Here is a 21141-nt window from a genome sequence, read left to right as displayed (position 1 = left end):
TTGATAAGATTTAAGTTTCTATATATCCTCTAAATCTGCTCAATGAGAGTTCTATTGGGGTATGAAGCCTAACCATCAGATAACCGTTCATCTCCTCTAGACGCTTCATAATCTAAGAGCTCTTTCTAATTGCTGTGTGCAGCCCATGTAATTGTATTAGATTATTCATACTTTTGCCGAACCATGATAAATGTTATGTTCTTGTATTCATCTTCTTTATTTATGCTTTGTTCTGTTTTGCTCCATTTAATAAAAAGAGTTAAAAAAAGAAACTTACTCCTCCTCGATATAATAAGATTTAAGTTTCTACACATCTACCATCTATTAAAAAAGAGTTCAAACAAAAAACTTACTCCATCCTTAATATAATAAGTTTTTAAACATTCTTTAAATCTACTCAAGTAGAATTGGGAAAAAAAAACTTACTCCATCCTTAATATAATAAGTTTTTAAACATTCTTTAAATCTAGTCAAGTAGAATTGGGAAAAAAAAACTTACTTCTTTCTTAATATAATAAGATTAAATCTGCTGAAAAAAGAGTTCAAAGTAAAAACGAACACTAGATCCTAAATAAGATTTAAGTTCTGAATATACCCACAAACTCTCTCAATTTCTGAAGACTGAATGCATCGATAATGGATGAACTGAGAAGCTTACCAAGTGCTCAGACGTTATCAGAGAGTGGGATCGAAAAAGTTCCTCTCCAATATGTGAGACCTAATCTTGAGTCCTCCAAACCACACAACACCCATGTTCCAGTCATTGATTTGCTTGGCTTGGGAGCCTCACATTTAAAACAAGAAACAATTGCAGAAATCTCAAAAGCTGCAAAAGACTGGGGTTTCTTTCAGATCATCAATCATGGAGTCTCAAACTCTCTGATCTCTCGAATACAAGAAGTGGGCAAAACTTTTTTCAATCTTCCCATTGAAGAAAAGGAATTGTATAGAAATGAACAAGGAGGGAGCCCTATTGGCTATGGAAGCAAATTACGATACACCCAAGATGCTAAATTGGACTGGGGAGATTACTATTACAACGTTATATTGCCTCTACACAGAAGAAACATGTCTAAATGGCCCAAACAGCCTTCTGATTTCACGTACAGTGTTTACATCTCTTCAAACATCATTTTTTAATGAGGTTTATAATTCTTATGTGTAACAAATTCTTATGGGTATATAATTCTTGTTATTTGCAGGGAAGTTATGGATGAATATTCAAAAGAGATGAACAAATTGTGGGAGGTTTTGATGAGGGTGTTGAGCAGAGGGTTAGGATTGGAAGATGAAAATATACTGAACGAGGCAGTGGGTGGAGAAAAGAAAGAAATCCACATCAGAATGAATTATTATCCACGTTGTCCTCAGCCAGAACTGGTACTTGGAATTTCTCCACACTCTGATCCCCACGTTCTCACATTTCTTCTGCATGATGAAACCCCAGGGCTGCAAATTAGAAAGGATGGAAATTGGATTGATGTTCAAAGTATTCCAGGTGCCCTCATTGTTAACGTTGCTGATGCACTTGAGGTAAACAAATGTACATGTACTTGTCTTTTAAAGGAAAACCAGTAGATTATATAAATATGGGCTTATTTCTAACTTTTTATTTCGTCTGAGAATTATTATTAGATCCAAGGATATTAGATCACGAAGAGTAAAAGGATTAATTTGGTTTGGTTGACAGTGTAGTTAATAAGCAATTCGTTAGGTTATATAGATATTGGTTTATGTTGAAGATGGTAAGTTATAAGAATACAATGGTTATTTGGTTGTAATTACAATGTAATAAGCAATTCATTAGGTTATATAGATATTGGTTTATGTTGAAAATGTTAAATCATAATAATACAATAGATATTTGGTTGAAATTGCATGTAATAAGCAATTGATTAGATTATATAGATATTGGTTTATGTTGAAGATATCAAATCATAAGAATACAATTGTTATTTGATTGAAATTACAGGTAATAAGCAATTCATTAGGTTATATTGATATTGGTTTATGTTGAAAATATTGAATTGTAAGAATACAAACAGGTAATAAGCAATGGGATATACAAAAGCATTGAGCACAGGAGTTTAGTTCACAAGGGTAGAGCAAGGATGTCGTGGGCTCTCTTTGGTATTCCACATGATGAAGTCACTATTTCGCCTCTTTCAGCACTGATTAACAAAGATCATCCTGCTGTTTATGGAAGTTCACCTTGGAAAGAGTATTTGCAGAAGTTTTTTAGCAAAGGACTGGATGGAAAGAGCCATGTTCAAGACCTACAACAAAACTAAGCTCCATTATTCTTCCCCATGGCTGGCTGTAAATGTGTAGAAATTAAGACCAGTGTAGAAATTAAGACTTAAGTAAATAAGAGTCGGCTGCAGAATAATGGTGGAAAAGCTTTTGGAACTCTGAAGAGCTCTTTTCCTGTATGTTGACGTTTTGTTGGATTGTGGACTCCCGGTTTTCCTTGCATTTTTTAATTATATGTGTTACTTCTATCTATGTACTCATTTTGGTTTTGTTCATTTAAGTTTCATTATTATGAGATCATTACGTGGTTACAAACTTATCTAATTTAAAATATAGAATATAAAATTTACTATTTAATTGATCAAATATTAGTTTATATGGTTTGATGTTATAAATTAGTATTTAAAGGTATTTAGTATATTCATGTGATATTATTTAGCTATGAAGTTTGGATTGTTATGTAGAATAATCAATATCAATATATAATTATTTAATGTATTGAAAATAAAATAATAAATTATGGTTATATATTTATTTTAATATTTGTTTCAATGTCAACTATTTTATTCAAGATACAATGTTCTTATAATTTTGTTGCATGACAACAATGTTTTATAATTTTGTTATGTGACAACCTAGCAAGGTATTTATCAGCATCATAGATTTGAAGTACAGAATACATAACTATACATCAAACAAACTTTTAAAATTAGAAGGTCTTACATATAAAAAGAGTAAATTTATATCAAGGTGTCATGAGTCTATCATTGACCCATTTACTTGTCCTTTAACAAGGTAAAGTTCCAACACAAAATCCCAATCAACTACATTACTAAAAAGACAACATTTTCAAGATTTGGAAAATTGAAAAAGTAAATTTAGTCTAAGGGCATTAGGTATCATTCTTCAAGGAGGCTTCCTTCATATTTTTAAGGCACCACAAATTATTTTTCCTTTATGTTGTACCATTTCAAGTTATCTAAGTAGAAAATGTATATAATTTTTTAGATTTGGTGTAGTGACATCCCATTGATCTCACTTTAAAAAAATCTATAAATAATATATCTAATTACTATTTGCTAAAAATTAAGAATGAAATTATAAGTGCAAAGTTAGGTGGTATAATTGAAATATTAAATCTAGTATTTAAATTCTAATTTCTAATTAGTATAAAAACTATGAGGGCAAGTACATGCCACTAGGTACATGTGTTCAGCTTTTTAAATGTCTAGTTTGATTATAACTTTCAACAACATTTATTATTAGATAATACAGTTTGATAGTTCTTGTTTTATTTATTTATTTTAAGTTTTAATTTTTCTAATGCTTATATGTAAGATTTTTCTTTTGTTTGATTGGTTGATAAGTTTTGGGTGTTATAGAGGAACCACTACTATTGTAAAGTTGATAGTTGAGGATAAAACATATATAAATAGGAAACCCATAATATTTCATTTATCATAGAAACATATGATAAATTATTATTATTTTAATTATAAAGGAATACAATTCCTTTGATGTGATATCAATTTAGGCTAATCACTTGTGTTTAAACTAGTGAGTAATATTAGTTATTTCAACTATAAACATTTTTATTTATATTTTTTAGTTTTACGTTTTTTAATTTTTACTTAATTTGATAAATTAAAAATTATTTTTAATTATAAATATTTTATATTAAAAAATATTATTTCTCAAATATTTAAATAGGTATGCTGCTCAAATGATTTTTTTTAATGTTAATCAAATTTGATTAAATTATATTAAATATTTTTATTAAAACTTCTATTAAGCTTTTTAAAATTTTAATCCTAAACTATTATAACTTACACCAAATATAGGCCATTATGTGGTGCTTGTTCTTTATTGAGTTGGGGCAGTATCTAAATGTAGATCATCCATATATCCTTCTTATTTTGTTGAGATATAATTTTTTCATCCATCTAGCTCATTTTAGAGCTACAAAACCAAGATTTCATTATCTAATTTTGTAACCTAAAATTCATTGTTCAAGCATTTATTGTTATCTTTTATTTATATGACCTAGAATCTTTTATTTATATGACCTAGAAATAATGTTTATTTGTTACCTTGATATTTTATCTAAAAAGTTAAGGGAAGGTTAATTCAAAAACAAGGGTAGAGTTAAAGTGCTTAATTTCTCTCTCTTCCCATACTAAAACCCTCTCTCTCCATAAGCTTTTATCTATCCGCATACTAAACCTTATCTCTCTATGTATTAAAGTTTTCTCTCTCCATGTAGTAAAACCTTCTCTCTTTCTATCAACCTTAACTTTCCAAAAGTTAAGGTTAGAAAGTTAGAGTTTTCGAGTTGGAGTCAATGTTTTCTATTTTTCATTCTCTCTCCCCAAACCTTAACCTTTTGCCCTAATCCTTATTATTTTTAGGTAGATTGGACAATTGTTCATATATATGTGATTAATTAGCAAATATTTGTTATTAATTAACTCCTTCTAGAAGCAACTACTAACCTATTGGTTAAGTTGTTTTAATCGAGAAGCAACTAGAAACTTCTTTATTAGATTGTTATCAAGAAGCAACTAGAAACTTCTTGGTTAGGTTGTCTTGATCAAGAAGTAACTAGAAACCTCTTGGTTGGGTAGTATAAAAGGGGGGTCAAAGGAGGCATTTGGTGAATAGAGTAATAGAAGAAAACAAGTTGTAAAAGCGTTTGTAGTGATAGAAAATAGTCTTGCAGTGTTAGCAAGGGTGTAGTGATAGCGTTGGGGATGACAGTGGGGAATATCAACAGGAGAAATTAGGAGGTTGTTTAAATTTTTCTAGTGAGAGGCAAGGAATTTTGTATCTCTTGATTTGTTGAAGTTAATATATTTTCCATTTGTAGAACTAGTTTTCTCTTAGGGGTTTTTCTAGGGATAATTTGTCCAAAAATATTGCGTTCTTTGTGTTGTAAATTTTTTTCCTTATTTTATTGGTGTACTTGCAGTTGTGTTATTTTTTGATATTAGCCCACAAATTATTTTTTTGGCAGTTTAATAATCATTTATGATAGGACATTAATAATCAGTGGCTGCAATAGTGTAAATTTTCACATGGTATCAGAGCAGTGTTGAGGGTAGAAAAGTTTTTCTCTAGGAAAGAAATTAAGGGTTGATCTCTTCAAAATTATTATTGCTTTAATCCCTTGAGATGACTTGAGCTAGTTTGAGAGATCAGGATAGATTGGATGGTGCCTCAAATTTTGGTGTTTGGAAGGCTAGAATTTCGTTATTGTTGGAAGAGAATGGTATCAAGGATTATGTTACTAGTTTTGTAGTTGTACCAACATATGCAACATAGCTTGCAACATATAATAAGGATGATGCCAAGGCAAGGAGGATTATCCTTGATGGTGTCAAGGATCATATTGTTCCACATATCTTTGAGCTAGACACAACGAACAAGATGTGGGATGTCATTTTGAATTTGTACCAAAATGCTACCACCAATAGGAAGATGATTCTCAGAGAGAAGTTGAAGAATACCCAGATGAACTAGAGAGAAGAAGTTACAAGTTACCTCACCAGACTTAGACTTGTTAAGGATGAGTTAGTAGCTATTGGAGATAGTCCCAATGATGACGAGCTAGTGAGAATAGCCTTAGATGGGTTTTCCAAACAATGAAGTTCCTTTGTTCAAGTTGTCAGTGGACAAGATACCTCATCAAGTTGGGATGGACTATGGACTAATTTCGCTCAAGAGGAGTTTAGAATAAGGTTTTTCAATGGGGCCAAAAAGAGTCATAAAAGTGAGGTGAAACAAGAAAATGTTGCCCTATTAGGGAAAGGGAAAGCGAAGAAGGGGTCAAGTAAAGGATTGAATTAACAAAGCAATAAGAAGAAGAAGGACATTTATAAGGTCAAGTGCTTTGGATGTCACGAGTATGGTCACTATGTCTGTAATTTCTTAGAAAGAAAGAAGTGAAAGAAGTAGGTGGTAGCTTCAACAAGTGGAAATGAACTCTCCAATAGGATGGAAGATGAGTTTGCACTTATATCTTGTATGGTGAGCTCAACCTCATAGACTATCTGGTATATAGATAGTGGGGTGTCATTTCATATGACAGTAGTTAAAGAGTACTTCTCTAGTTATAAGGAGGAAAACACCAATATCCAAATTTCTACGAGAAACTTGTCCAAACTCAACCTAGTTCGGAAAGGGAATGTTCAGTTTTAGAGGGAGAATGGAAAGATAATTCTAGTTCATGATGTGTTGCACGTGCCAAGATTAGATATGAATTTAATTTTTGTATCTATTCTTCAAGATAAGGGGTATAATATAATCTTTAGAGGGACACATCTGTTGATAAAGCACAAGGATTGGAAATCACCCATAACTATTGGAGTTGGGAGTAGTCACCTTTATAGGTTGCAATTTGATTCTCCTAATGCACTCATGAGAAACAATAATCCTAGAGATCTTGGAGAGCTATGGCATAAGAGGATGGGCCATATCCATCATGGGGCACTCAAATTGCTTTGTGGGACCGTGACAGGTGTTCCAAAGGTGAGCATAGAGCATGATGATGTATGTAAGGGATGTGTGTTGGGAAATTTTGTGAAAACATATTTTCCAAGGAGTGACAATAGATTTGAAGGTGTTTTTGATCTAGTACATTTAGATGTATGTGGATTTATGTCAACAAAGTATCTTAGAGGATATGAATACTATGTTACTTTTATTGATGTTTTCTCTAGGAAGACCTATATATACTTCTTGAAGACCAAGGATGAGGTTCTCAGTCGATTCCAAGAGCTCAAGGCTCTTGTGGAGAAATTGACAAGAAGGAAGATAAAGGTTCTTCAGTTAGACAATAGAGGTGATTATAAAGGAAATAACTTCTAGGAGTTTTATACTAGAGAATGAAACAAGAGAGAGTGGATTGTTCCTTAAAATCCATAGTAGAATGGAGTTGCTAAGAGGAAGAACCATTCTATATGGAGGTGGAAAGGGCTATGCTACATGACTAGGATATGCCCCACTACTTATGGGTAGTGGTGTGTAGTACAACAATCTACATTTAGAATAGGGTTCCACACAAGGTGCTAGGGAAGATGACACCAGAGGAAGCTTCATAGGAAAGAAGCTAGACATTGATCACTTGAGAATATTTCGGATTTTGGCATATTGTCATATTCTAGGTGATTCATGTACCAAGTTAGATTAGATTGCAAAGAGGGGGTACTTTTTTGGGTACAGTGAACCCTCAAAGGCATATAAGATTTTTATCCTTGGGATCATAAGAATTATTATCAGATGTGATGTTAATGTTGGAAGATTGATTGGAAGCATGAATGCTGATGATATTCCTATGGGGGAGTAATAATATGATGATATGTTACATTCATGATTGATTTTTTTATTGATGTCAACATAGCATGTTTTATGTCTACATAGCATTTTTTTGTGTTATCTGATAGAAGAACAACAAAAAAATCAAGTTGGTATAGATGGCTAGTTGAGCATGATAACTACTTGAGGTTATTGGAGATACTTTTGAGTATCTAGTATATGTAGTTAACATGACTAAGCTCACTCATCATACTATTGTGTATACGAAAAGTTATCCAAGTTGCAAGGCAGAAGATTGAGATTATCGCTAAGTGTAACATGTTCTTAATGTGATCAAAAAATAATTAATTGAGAAGGTCTAGTAGTTGACCAAGGGAATTTTTTTATGGAATAAATATAAAGGAAGGATATTTTCTTTTATTGTATGGAAGGATTTGGAATTTTGGAAAGTAATAGAGAGTACATAATGCAAAGTTGAGTAGAGCAATGCAAAAGCGAAGGAAACTTCATTACTGAGGTTTTGTTGAGTGTCTGAGGTTTGGTATCTGGATCCAAGGTTTGTGACCTGGTATATAAGGTCTAATACTAATTGGTCTAGTTGACAAGACAGAGGAAAGAAGAAGATAATAGTAAATTACTTGTTTGAGCAGTGAGCTCTTCTTGTAGTTGAAATTTCATGTTTGGGCAGTGGGCTCATCTTGCATACATTACACCACAACTCCTAACAGGATTGGAATCTCCTAAAAGGGATTCAAAGTCTCCTAATAGGGACTCATTGTACTAAATGTTGTAATAGACTCCTAACAAGGCCCATCCTCTAACAAGGAATATTTATATTAGTACATCATCTTATGGGCATCATTCACACATGTGTTTTCCCTCTGATTAAGGGTTTCCCTAGTCAACATATTTAGTGCAATTGTCTATGTGCATCTTTGTATGGTTATTGTTTACTTTGGTTGAATGGTTAAGTTTGTTTAAAGAAGATAAATATTTTAATTGTTCGATAACTGATTCACCACCCCCCCCCCCCTCGTCCTCCACTCTTAGTTATCTTGGTGGACTATTGTTTCTAATAGTTAAGTTCATGGAGGAAAAGATATTTAGAAGGTCCAGAGATTTGCCAATAGATGATCAAAATGAGTAGCTAGCAGAAGCTCCATGGCCTAGTCAAAGGTAGCAAAGCACAAGTACGGTTACCAATACAAGTGTAGGCTCAAGTGGTGAAGATTCACAGAGTATGGAGCAACAAGTGCAAACATAAATGCATCTAGAAGACTTAGAGATTGATATTTCATCCTCTATAGTTGGCACCAAGAACCTTGAGGTTCAAGAGATGCAAAGGGATACTCAAGAGTTTGTGGGAGCTCCTAGAAAGAGTACTAGACAATGGAGACAACCAACCAAGTTCAATGACTATGTGACATTAGTTAGTCATTTGGTAGATAGGGAGCCTTCCAACTACCAAGAGGCTATAAAGCATCAAGTATGGTGAGATGCTATAATTGAGGTATATTCCTCAATAATGCAAAATGGTGTATGGGAGGTAGTTCCTAGACCAATAGATAGGGCAGTAGTTGGATCATGTTTGATCTATAAGATGAAGCATGGTGTAGATGGTAGCATCAAGAAATACAAGGCAAAGTTCATGGCCAAGGTGTTCTCTCAAAAGGAGAGAATAAACTATGAGGAGAAATTTTCTCCAGTGGCTAGGTATACTTCTATACAAGTTGTGATCTCATTTGTAGCACAGATGGAATGGAAAATCCATCAAATGGATGCCAAGACAAAATTCCTTAATTGTGAGTTAAAGGAGGAGGTATACATAGAGCAACCAGAAGGCTTTGTAGCACACAACAAAGAGACTCACATGTGTAGATTGAAGAGAGTATTGTACAGACTCAAGTAGGCTCTTAGAGTGAAGTATGAGCCCATTGATACATACTTGTAGGAAATGGGCTTTGTGAAGAGTGAAGCAGATGCTAACCTCTACTACTTGGTGGTTGGTGGTGAGATCCTCATTCTTATTCTATATGTGGGTGACTTATTTCTTCTAAGTTTAGTAGGGCTCATAGAAGGTTGTAAGAGGGACCTTGCAAAAGAGTTTGAGATGAAGGACATTCAACTTATACACTACTTTCTAGGCATGAAGGTGTGGCAAATAGATGGATAGATTTTCCTTTGTCAAGAGAAGTATTGCATTAAAATCTTGAAGAGATTCAAGATGGAGGATTACAAAGGCATGTCTACACCCATGATCCTGAATTCAAGGAAGGTAGATACATCCAGGGAGAAGGATGTAGATCCCACTTTATATAGATAGTTGATTGGTTCTCTTATGTACTTGGTCAACAATAGGCCAGATATTGCATTTGCAATGAACTCACTCAGTTAGTTCATGGTTGAACCAAAGACAATGCATTGGATAGTGGCCAAACATGTATTACATTACTTGCATGGTACATTTGAGTATGGGATCAAATATGTTTGAGGTGAAGGTATCAGGTTGATGGGTTATACTGATGCACATTGGGTAGGAAGTACAATAGGCAAAATGAGCACTTTAGGCTGTTGTTTCAGTTTAGGGTCAGGAGTTGTATCTTGGTTCAATAGGAAGTAGAAATTTGTGGCTCTAAGTTCAACATAAGTAGAATACATAGCAGCTAGCATGGTGACACTGAAGCTATATGGCTTCGAAAGTTGTTATTAACCTTTTTTGATCAAAAGGTTGAGACCATTGTGATATACTATGATAATTAGAGTTGCATCAAGTTGTCTAAGAATCCAATATTTCATGATAGGTCTTGTTTTCCCAACATTTTTCAGGGAGAGTTTAATTATATTAATCAATTGAGAAGAGAAAATACTCAAGAAAATTTGAACCTCCTCTCTTCCCACACTTTTCTCTCTCCACGTACTAAAACTTTAGAGAGAAGTATGGGTTAAGGTTTTAAGTTAGAGTTTTCACTCTCTCTCCTCCCATTTTTCTCTCTCCGCATACTTTTCTCTCTCCACGTACTAGAACCTTTTAGAGAGAAGTATGGGTTAAGGTTTTGGGCTTGAGTTTCACTTTTTCTCTCTCCACGTGCTAACATACTCTCTCTCCCCGTACTCCAACTTTTTAACCTAATCCTAACCCGAACTTCCCCAGTGTTAGTTATTCCATGAAAACTCAAAAACATAGAAGTTTTCACTTGGGTGATTGGTCAAATATCTTGCAAGCTATAGAGGAAGAAGGTTAGAGGCAGCTTCCTAATGTTGGATAGTAAGAAATGTTGCGGATGCCCAGCCACCCACAGCCAGACAAGCCGCATGAAATCCATTTGACTAAATGTTCTAGCCTTTAGTCTGCTGATGATGATTCCCTGGTCACTTGAAAATCTATGCACTACTTATTTACTTGCCAACAGAACAAAGAAACATGCGCATAGGTGATGGAGAGAAGTATCAAACTGTTTGATTAAATGCCTAAAATTAATACTCTCTGAATGTTTTAAAGCCAATCACCCACGTCCCAATATGAAGGTAACAATTTATTTCAAGATTATAGGGGTCCCTTGGCCATATGATTAGCTTCACTTTAACTCTAAAATTCTCTAACTTCATGTTGCTGGAGTCCACAAAGAAAACATGTTCGATGCCAAAGTAAGATGAGATTTGAGTGAAGGCACAGTCACAGATAAAGGAGAGTACGAAAAATATTTGTCTTGACACCACTTCTAATGACTTCATAGGAATGATCAAACATGGAGAGCTTAATCTTTGAAATGTCTGTGGTTTCATAGTGATAATTATGGCAGCAACAGTAATAATGCATGTGAATTAAGTGACATTTCTCCACCCGTGATGGCTAGCGGAAGGTATGCGAGTTGTTCAAAGTAATGACAGATGTGAGAAAAAAAAAAGGGCATGGTGAGAACATAGAAAATAATGCAAGACGGGTGTGTTGTCTCATTAAAGATCCTCTTTATCGATCTGCAGCCTCATAGACATAGACCAGGCCTGGGGATAGTTTGATCCATTTTATATCCTCATCCACGCTTGCAAGACCAGACCTGCGGGTTGGCAGGCAAAGACTAGCACGCAAATGTTGAAGGTGATACCATCTAGTGAAGCAGAGTAAATAAAGAACATTTGCATGGTTAATTTCAGCTAGTTCTTGGCAATAGGGAATCTGCTGAACGCCCCTATTCATGCAGACGCACCACTAGCCACCATCAATAGTAGGGGGACTAGCCTACTATTCTTTTTAAGGCGCCCCTTTCTATTCTATTATTCCAGCCACACCGAATAATAGAAAATAATAGGGTTGATAGCTTCCGAGCTTGAAAACCTACATCGATTCCAAGGTCTTCATCAGTAGAAACCAAAAGCAAGAAGGACAGATAGAAGCTAAAGTAAGTCCCTTCGGTTCCTTCAGCACCGGCACTCTGCATGCATCTTGGGTGTTTGCCTTTCAATTCCACTCAACTCAACTACTTGCCCATAGAATAGTAGGGCAGAGGTGGGATCATTACTTTCGGGGCTTTCAGTCACCTTGTCCCACGATGACACGGAGTAACACGGACCTGTGGCTTCACTCATCCTCAACCATGCATGCAAAATCCAGACCCGTGGTTGGATAGAAACCAAGGAACGATTAATTGCCTAAAAGAATTCAATCGGGCATCCATTCTCCATATCAGCTACAAAATACAGCATGCGCAGTTAATGTTTGACCAAATGTTCATCGAGATCGAACAAAAAGTATGGAAACTCACACAGTATTAATCAAGTGCTGGGCAGGATAGCAACAACATCTACGACATTACGGCTGGGATGAACATCAATGTGCACATACTCATTGCCAATCGAAACATAAAAAAGGGAAGATTGGAGAATCGATTCTTTTAAGCAGGAAAATTTGAAATAGTCTATAGCTCGTAAAAGTCCAATGGAAATATATGTGCATGAAAACTGTTTGACAAAATACCAAGTCCAAGCATGCTCATATTGTTTGACAAAATGCCTCTGCTGCATCTAAAAGTTGAATTCTCAAAGTGAAATAAAGGTTTGGAGAAGTTTTAATTGAAGAAGATATAACATCAATTTGATATAAAAAAAAGTGGCTATTGACTACGCACAATTTTCCAGGATAGCCCTTGACAGGTGACAATATGAGGTATCAATTTCAAGGTAAGGAACCTCCTGTAATACTGAAGAGCACGCTCCCCAAAATATCTAACACAAAGATGGGGCATTTAGAAATTGCAAACTTCTGGAAGATGATGAGCAAAGAAGATAAATCACCCCTGGCACGTCGAACGCTTGAAAGTGGTTTGGCCCATGCAGGAGGACATCCGCTCGTAGTTCAATGTGTGGAATTGGTTTTAGAATGTATCAAGGCATATGATCAGAATTTGAGGGACATCAAGACTGCAGGAGGTGATATCGTAGCAAGATTGGACCCCATATCTATATCCATCACTTTCAGACTGCCAGTAAGAGAGGAGTTCACAAAAATTTCTAAAGAAGGTGCCCAAGCTTATTTTCATCAGAATAAGAAAACATGTCTCAATGTTATTGCTAAAAGTTGGCTCGATCAACCCAGACGAGGACAATCGTAGTTGCCCAGAATGTTACGCAGGAATATCTTTAATGAAGACATTTCTGATATAATAGTTCTTCTCAATAGAGTGGTGGGAAATCAGATGACTGAAGATTTTCAAGATTGGATGTTTTTGTATATTAATACCATCACCACTGGGAAACAGTTTATAGATTGGGGAGAAATGATCAGCGATGCCCTCCATTACCAGTTGACAGGATTCAATGCAAATCAAGGATTTTACATGTCCTCATATCTAATGTACGCAATTGCAAGTATGAAGTCATGGCCCGGTCTAAATCCTTATGGGGAATATAGCTTAACCACTCAAATCTATAACTATTACCCCCAGCTGCAATTAAAACAAAGCAATGCACACTTCCGCAGGGTGAATGATGCTTTTTCTATGCTTACCGCCAGGGAACTACAAGGAGACATAGGGCTTCAAATTTCTCCTGAAGCAGCCAGTCTCATTAGTATTTATGGTAGCTTCTTCATACAATATCCTTGATTTACTTACATTCGCATTGGAGGTTTTCGAGATTGTCCTCTCATGTTTCCTCGCTTCGTAGATGATAAGTTGGTACTTTCAGAAGTTTGCAGGCAAATTGGTCAGGTAAACAAAAAGTGCAGGAACAAAAGATCAATCCCTTTCCCAATTGGCATTGGACATTATAGTTGTTCATCTTCTTCGGATGCTCAAAATATTGAGAGATCCATGGTGAACATAACTCTACACTCTTTCTACAGTCTCTTTCCATTTGATAATAGCGGGTATGTTAAAAATAACTTGGCACTTGGACCTGGCTATCTTCATTTCCCCACATTGGATGATTATTGGGCTAATTGTGAGAATGATTTTGAAGTTAGAAAAAGGGACTAGATGAGATTTACAATACAACAAATCATTGATTACAAAATGGGATGGGATGTGACAGGCGTAACGGAAGACGGGTCAGACTTGATTGATCCTTACTTCTTTGAGCGGATACAATTACTAGAATTGCCATATATCAATTGGTCGTTGCCAGAACTAAAAGACCTCAAGGAAAGGACTTTCTTTGTGATTCAACGAACTGAGACTTGGTTAAAGAATAAAGTCCAAGAAGCCAATACTACTAAGTCAACAGGAAGAAGTAGTGTAAATAATAATAATACCTCTCAAGAAGGAACATCAGTTTCAACCATTCTATCTTCTATTCCTACATCCTCAGGCTCTTTGCATAGCACACAAGGGGGAGATGATGGTGAAGATCTAGATAAACGAGTTGATCTAGCATCAGCATGTGAACTCAACATGGTTACCAGGAAGAAGAGATCAAAACCCAAGGAGAAGACCTTAAAGCCAATTCAACAAATGATTGATGAAGCTTTCGAGATGAATACTTTACCATCATTTGTAGATGAGATGATTCAATCTATAGCATCTCCTACATGTTCATTGTCTCTCGAAAGCACAGAAGCAATCCAAGAGGAGCCAGTTGTAGAAAATGTGCATAACTTGAACTTATCATCTACAGTCTTGCAGCTTCCTTTAGTAATTAGTCCATCTGCTAGTATCTCGACATCTTGGTTACAACAGAGTTTGGAGAGAAAGAAGAAAAGAATGATTCAATTGGAAGCGCCCAATCTAGATGTTGTAGCTGACTTGATGCACAGAAGTACAAAGATAAAGAAGACTAAAATGGATTCCAAACTAGTAGTGAGCCCCACTACAGGTAATTTATCTGTTGAAATTGCACAACCAGTCACAGAAAAGGACATAAATGAGGCAAATGAATTTGACTTTAGCATCACTAAAGTAGATATAGGCCGGACTACCTGTGAAGGGAAAGAACACAATTTTCAAGTGTCAGCTGCTGTCCTAATAGAGCAATCAAGGAGAGATAAGCAAGTTAAGAATCAACTCAAGTGTCAAGTCCAAGCTCTTTCTTCATGCATCAAATCAATGGTTGGTGACTCCTTTCCAGGCCCTAGTTCATCCATAGAAATTATAGAAGATCTGGAGAAGATGTTTGATGAAGAAACCATTCAAAATGTAGGAGAATCCCAAACTTATGGTAAGATGGTGAAAGAATGGGTACAAAGCATGAAAGAACAGGCATCAGTCTTATTTTGAGATGTTCAAGGTATATTTACCAAAGTGGATCATATACAACAAAGCATTCAAAAATAATTGACAACTCTCAAGGAACAACGAACATTATGGAAAGAAATTGATGCCAATTTAGTAGAAATTAAAGGCATGGACAGCAATATAGTCAAGTCACTAAAGTTAATCAGCACTGGAGAAGAAGAGAAAATTGATATATGGCTGGAAAATATCTGATGGAAGAATGATAGTATGAATGAACAATTGAGTGAAGGAGAACAATTCTTAAACTCATGCAAGTTACTGAAAAAGAAAGCCTTGGGGGATATACCGATGATCGTGGAAGGTATTCCTATTAGTGAGCACACTCAGAATCCAGACATATCTTCCATTTTGGAACGCATAGAGGCAAAAATCAGCACCGAACTTGGTAGTAAACAAAGTTCAGATGCTAGTGTTATGATGAGATTGAGCAGTCTCTCAGTAGTATTGAACTCCTGTACTCAAAACTTGTTAGCTTGTGTTACAGAATTGTATGAAATTAGAAAGAGACATGAGCTATGTAAGCTGAAGATGTAGAGTTCAATCATCATTAAGAAAAAAACCTTGGCTCAAGTCATCAAATCATTCAGAGCATACAAGGCCAACTTGACTCAGTTGTTGGTAGCGCCTACAGATCAAGGAGCAAATTCAAAGAATTAAAAGTTAGAAGTATTTCTGTCCAAAGTTGTCTTAGAATTTTGTTGATGTATTTTGTAAGAAGGTAAACTTTAGAATTAACTCTAGTTTTCATTTTTCTAACCATAGTTAAGCTTCAAGTATTAGAGTTGGTTATGAATCATCTTCAAGTAGCCCAAACTCTAACTTTTTGGGTAGTTACGAACCCAAGAAGTTGGTTATTCTAGATTGGCTATAAATTCCTGGAGGTCAGGGCAAGAAGGGACTTTTTTTGGGACTTGGATACAGGGAACACTGATGCTCTGATCATAAAGCAATTTTTGGAAAGTGTGTACAATTGTTGTTTTTGTGTAATCAGTTACTCCTTTCTTTCTTGGTGCAAGAAATAAAAGGAAGTACATTTAGCATTCTCTCTCCAAGGAATCTAGATTGTTAAAGTGTTGATTCATCTATGATTACTTTCATGGTATGATGCGAGTATTTGTGGATGTTTGAATTAGCATTGTGTTGGTGAAAGTTCTCAAGCGTAGTCCTCGATAGTTCTCATTAATAGTTTACATCATTTTTATGAAAATGTTGAAGGTGTGTGGTACATTCGCAATCAATGGTTTTCCTTCCTATTTTCTAAGTTCTTCTTATCTTTATTGAAAAATCTAAAATTTCATCTTATGAGGGAGCTGCCCCTCTAAATGCAGAGGAAGGCTGGATATCAAGGGCCTATCCAACTGTTGTAAACAATTTGCCACATATACTTTGTTGGGCAATTTATTTAGTGACAAATTTGTTTACCAACAGATTTTTGGTGACTCTACTGGGGATCACTGAACAAGAAAGATTGACAGTCACCTGTAATGAAGTACAATGGTGCTTCCGCATGAGAACATTTTTCCTGTTCTCCAACCGAACCTCGGCTTTCAAGACACCCAAGAAGATATCATCTCAGACTTGAATAGTTTATCCTGGAGGTGTAGACGAAGTGTACAGGAATATCATCAAGTTAATCGAGTTCTTGAAGAAGAAGAATAATTCGGAGAAATCTTGCGAAGAGCCCCTATTGGTCAAGACGTTGTAGTTATTGAAAGAATAGTGGTCATTCCAAGAAGAAACGGACAGAATCTTGGTCATATTCAAGGGAAAATAAATAATAATAACCATTAAGCTGGCGGATAAACCATACATGCGAGTTGATAGACAAAAAGGTTTGGTAGATGAAGATTTTGAAGCCCTTCGAAAGTTAGATTTTAAGCCAGTTACTCCTAGAAAGAAGAAAAAGGCCAAGTCTGTTAGTAGGTCTTCTTCGCCAACCAAGACTACTATTTCTCCTACTGCTTTTCAAGCTTTGATTCTGCTAGGTACTCTTGTACCTTTAGCTATAAATTTGCAGCCCTTGAATATCATTCTTCCGACTATGGCACATCAAGCACCGCAGCCACCAGTCCCTTGGGGAGCTGCTATTGGTCCTCTAGATTTAGGGAACCAATTACATGACTTGCCCGTTTGTTCTCAAAAAATTCTTCCCAAGTTTTCTGGTGACGGAAAAGTCACTACTGATCAGCATATAAGTGCTTTCTTTACAGCAAGCGGTGTTCTTGCAATCCAACATGAAGATGTTTCTATCCGTCTTTTTGTTGAAACTCTCACCGACGCTACAGCTGAATGGTTTGGACAGCTACCAGCTAGATCAATTACATCATGAGTAACTTTGATTCAAGCCTTCGAGAGGAGATTTAAGACTGCTGAAGATGAACATTTACTCCTTTCCCAGTTAACTTCAATGAAGAAAGAAGTTCATGAACCAATGTGAGAATTCATTGCTCATTTTAATCAGACGGTGAATCGAATTCCTGTCAACAAAAGACCCACTGAAGAAAATCAAATGACTTTCTTCATCAGTGCTCAACCTTCTAATGTAAGCTTTCAAATACGAAGGACAAGACCCGTTAATCTAGCAGCCACACAAACTTTGGCTATTGAGGTGGAAGATGACTTGCTTAGTTCAAGAAAGTGGACTTGTGACTTACAAAAAGGAAAAGATCAGCAAGCTCCTGTTTCTACCACTGATCCTCTATATCAAAAATTGGCTAATGATCTATTACAACTCAAAAAGCAATTGCCTTCTAATCCTCCACCTCTATATCAAGATGTTCCAAGGAGGAATTATATGCCATATCAACAAAATAGACAAACAAAGTGGCTACCCCAATCAACACCGAGATTAGCCATCGAACATCCCTCATCATCTAGTAAACAAGCTGCCATGTGTGATTTTCATCTATTGTTAGATATGGCCAGATTCATGCAAATGCATTTGACTGTAGAGAAGATAGAAGAGTATGTGGCTCCTGAAGATGTAACAGAACCCACTGCTGGTATTTCTTCTATTAACTTTCTGGAATATGAATCTGATGATGACCAAACTAAAGATATTAACAATCATTCTTGTAATGCGGCTACACCAAGTTGGAGACAAAGATTGGAAGAAAAGTGGAGTAAACAAGCAAAGGAAAAATCTTCTGATGAGACTGCTAAGAGGATTTTGTCTCGTAAGCATACTCCGAAAGAACCTTCACAAGCGAAGGAAACAGATAAGTATAAAACATCTCCCATTGTTGAAGATTCTTTTGATTTTATTGATCATTGTAAAAAGACCAAAGTGCAAATTTCTCAATTAGACTACCTTAAGGAAAACCCTCATCAATTAGAAAGGTTGATTCAATGTGTTGGTAAAAGAAAACATTCACCTGAGATCACTATCAACCATGAATCAGAAGTCTCTCTAGAAGTAGAAGATAATTTGGAAGGTCTCATGACGGAGAAAGAATCTTTTGTTGCAGCGTCCTTGTCAAATAAACTCGAGCCTTTCTATGTTTCTCTTTATATAGCTGGATGCAAGTTAAGTAATTGTATCATTGATTCTGGTGCATCCGATAATGTTATGCCTTCAAAAGTAGCCCATGCCTTAGGACTTTCTCTAAATAAACCATCTGGAAACGTGTACTCTATGGAGGCGAAAAAAGTCCCACTGGTTGGCCAATTAAAAGACGCTCAAGTAGCACTTGTAGCACATCCTGAGAAGAAGTTAAAACTGAATATCTTGGTTGCTGATATTCCTGCCAGTTATGGGATGCTTTTAAGTAGGATTTTTTGCAAAGATCTTGGTGGTGAGATCAAGATGGACATGTCTCATGCCCTTATCCTGATTGGAGATAAAAAGGTTAAGCTTAATCCTGAACCTAAAGCTAAATATACAGTCCTAAAATCAGATGATCCAAGAGCTGAAATATTGTATGTTGATATTGGGCATGGAACGTACATGATGACCTCCATCGAAGAAGATGTAATTGAACCTCTCATGCCTGATATAACCAATGAATTATGGTCAATGGAATTTGATGGAAGTTCTTCTTCTTCTGGTTCAGGAGCCGAGATAGTGTTGGTATCACCACAAGGAGAAAAATTTCCAAAAGCCTATAAGTTAGCTTTTGAGACCACCAATAATATCGCAAAATATGAAGCTCTTCTACTTGGTCTCGAGTATGCAAGAGGAAAAGGAATCAAACAACTCAAGGTATCGGAAGATGCAAAATTAATTGTCAACCAGATGCGTAGACAATATCAAACAAAGAATGCAAAATTGAAAGCATATAGGAATAGAGTGTGGGATGAGATTGAGCATTTTGATGCTTTTTCTTTATTTGCTATTCCTCGTGAACAAAACTCCAAAGCAGATTGTCTTGCAGTCTCTGCCTCTCTCCTTATTCCTCACCCTGAGTTGAATAGAGATGTTTACACAGTAGAGATGATTCATAGACCCAGTGTGCCTGATAACGATCAACACTGGCAAGTTTTTGATGATGATGGGCAAATCATTGCATTTCTTGAGGGAAGGCCTCCATTTTCAGACTTAAAATTTGAAGGATCGCGTAATCATAATGGAAAACAAGGAGATGATCCTGAGATTATTCAATTGGAAGGTAATGTTATCCCAAGAGGATTAGTCACCCTAGAGAGTCTTTTTGATAAAGAAGACAAAAGGAAAGAAAAATTTGAGGAGACCAAGCCTTCTAACTATTTGAGTTATGAGAAAGTAAATATTGGCTTTGAGGGAAATCCAAAAGTAGTCCTAATAGGGAAAGATTTGACATTAGAAGAAAAAGAAACATTCATGAAATTATTGAGAGCCTACCAAGATGTTTTTGCTTGGGGTTATGAAGATCTAAAAGAATTCATGAACGGGAAATTTAAACATCAGATTCCTTTGAAACCTGGTTCAACTCCCTTTCGGCAAAAGCAAAGGCAATTCAATCCTAAGGTAGCTGATGCTATTTTCAATGAAGTTGATAATATTCTTAAAGCAAAGATTATTTATCCCATTCACCATTCCACATGGGTAGCCAATATTGTTCCTGTCAGGAAGAAGAATGGTGAGATAAGGATATGTGTTGACTTTCGCAATTTAGCGTCGCTTAAGGATAATTATGGACTCCCTGTCATGGATCATATTTTGCAGTTGGTATCTGGCTTTAAACTCATGTCCATGTTAGATGGTTTCTCCAGTTATAACCAGATCAGCGTCGCACCTGAAGATCAACATAAAACAGCTTTTACCACTCCATGGGGTATGTTTGCCTACAATCGTATGCCTTTTGGTTTGATAAATGCTGGGGCCACCTTTCAGAGGGCCATGGATCATTCATTCAAGGATTTCAAGAATAAGATCATTGTGATGTATCTTGATGATCTTACGGTGTTTTCAAAGCATAGAAGAAATCATGTGCATCATCTAGAAGCCATCTTACATCGATGTCGAACTCAAGGCATCTCACTGAATCCTAAGAAGTCTATATTTGGGGTGACAGAAGGTAAACTACTGGGGCATATTGTCTCCAAAGAGGGTATTCGAATAGATCCTGAGCGAGTGAAAGCTATCCAACAATTGTCACTTCCCATGAGTAAACCAAGAGTCAGGTCTTTCTTTGGACAGATAAACTTTATAAGGAGATTCATACTAGACTTCTCTGAGATAACAAAGTCAATTGTGGACATGATGAAAGGGAATACTAATTTTAAGTGGACAAAATAAGGTAAGGTTTCTTTTGAACAAATCAAGACTGAAATTGCTAATTCCCCTACCCTCTCTTATCCATATTTTTCTAAGGATTTTCATTTGTATTGTTATGCATCCGAGAACACTTTATCTGCTATACTTACCCAACCT

General features: G+C 35.8%; 1 protein-coding gene across 1 annotated transcript; it reads left to right on the top strand.

Annotated features, from left to right (window-relative positions):
- The first annotated feature begins 628 nt into the window (after positions 1-628).
- Positions 629-2503, top strand: LOC149575546 (jasmonate-induced oxygenase 4-like). The gene is made up of 3 exons (XM_089812234.1): positions 629-1103; positions 1203-1533; positions 2046-2503. The coding sequence occupies exons 1-3, from the start codon at positions 637-639 to the stop codon at positions 2289-2291; spliced, it is 1044 nt and encodes a 347-aa protein (XP_089668360.1). The 5' UTR covers positions 629-636; the 3' UTR covers positions 2292-2503.
- Positions 2504-21141: the final 18638 nt, after the last annotated feature.

The sequence above is a fragment of the Cupressus sempervirens genome, chromosome 2 (genome assembly GCF_028749045.1).
Source record: "Cupressus sempervirens isolate cs-2001-9-10 chromosome 2, ASM2874904v1, whole genome shotgun sequence".
NCBI classification, from domain to species: domain Eukaryota; kingdom Viridiplantae; phylum Streptophyta; class Pinopsida; order Cupressales; family Cupressaceae; genus Cupressus; species Cupressus sempervirens.
The sequence above is the reverse complement of the archived record's forward strand: the minus strand, read 5'-3'. Positions and strand labels throughout refer to the sequence as shown.

Bases quoted from the DNA above. Each gene is read 5' to 3' on its own strand.
- LOC149575546 (XM_089812234.1), top strand. From the start codon at position 637: ATGGATGAACTGAGAAGCTTACCAAGTGCTCAGACGTTATCAGAGAGT. The intron at 1,104-1,202 runs GTACAGTGTTTA...TGTTATTTGCAG, and splicing joins AAACAGCCTTCTGATTTCAC to GGAAGTTATGGATGAATATT. The intron at 1,534-2,045 runs GTAAACAAATGT...GAATACAAACAG, and splicing joins ACGTTGCTGATGCACTTGAG to GTAATAAGCAATGGGATATA.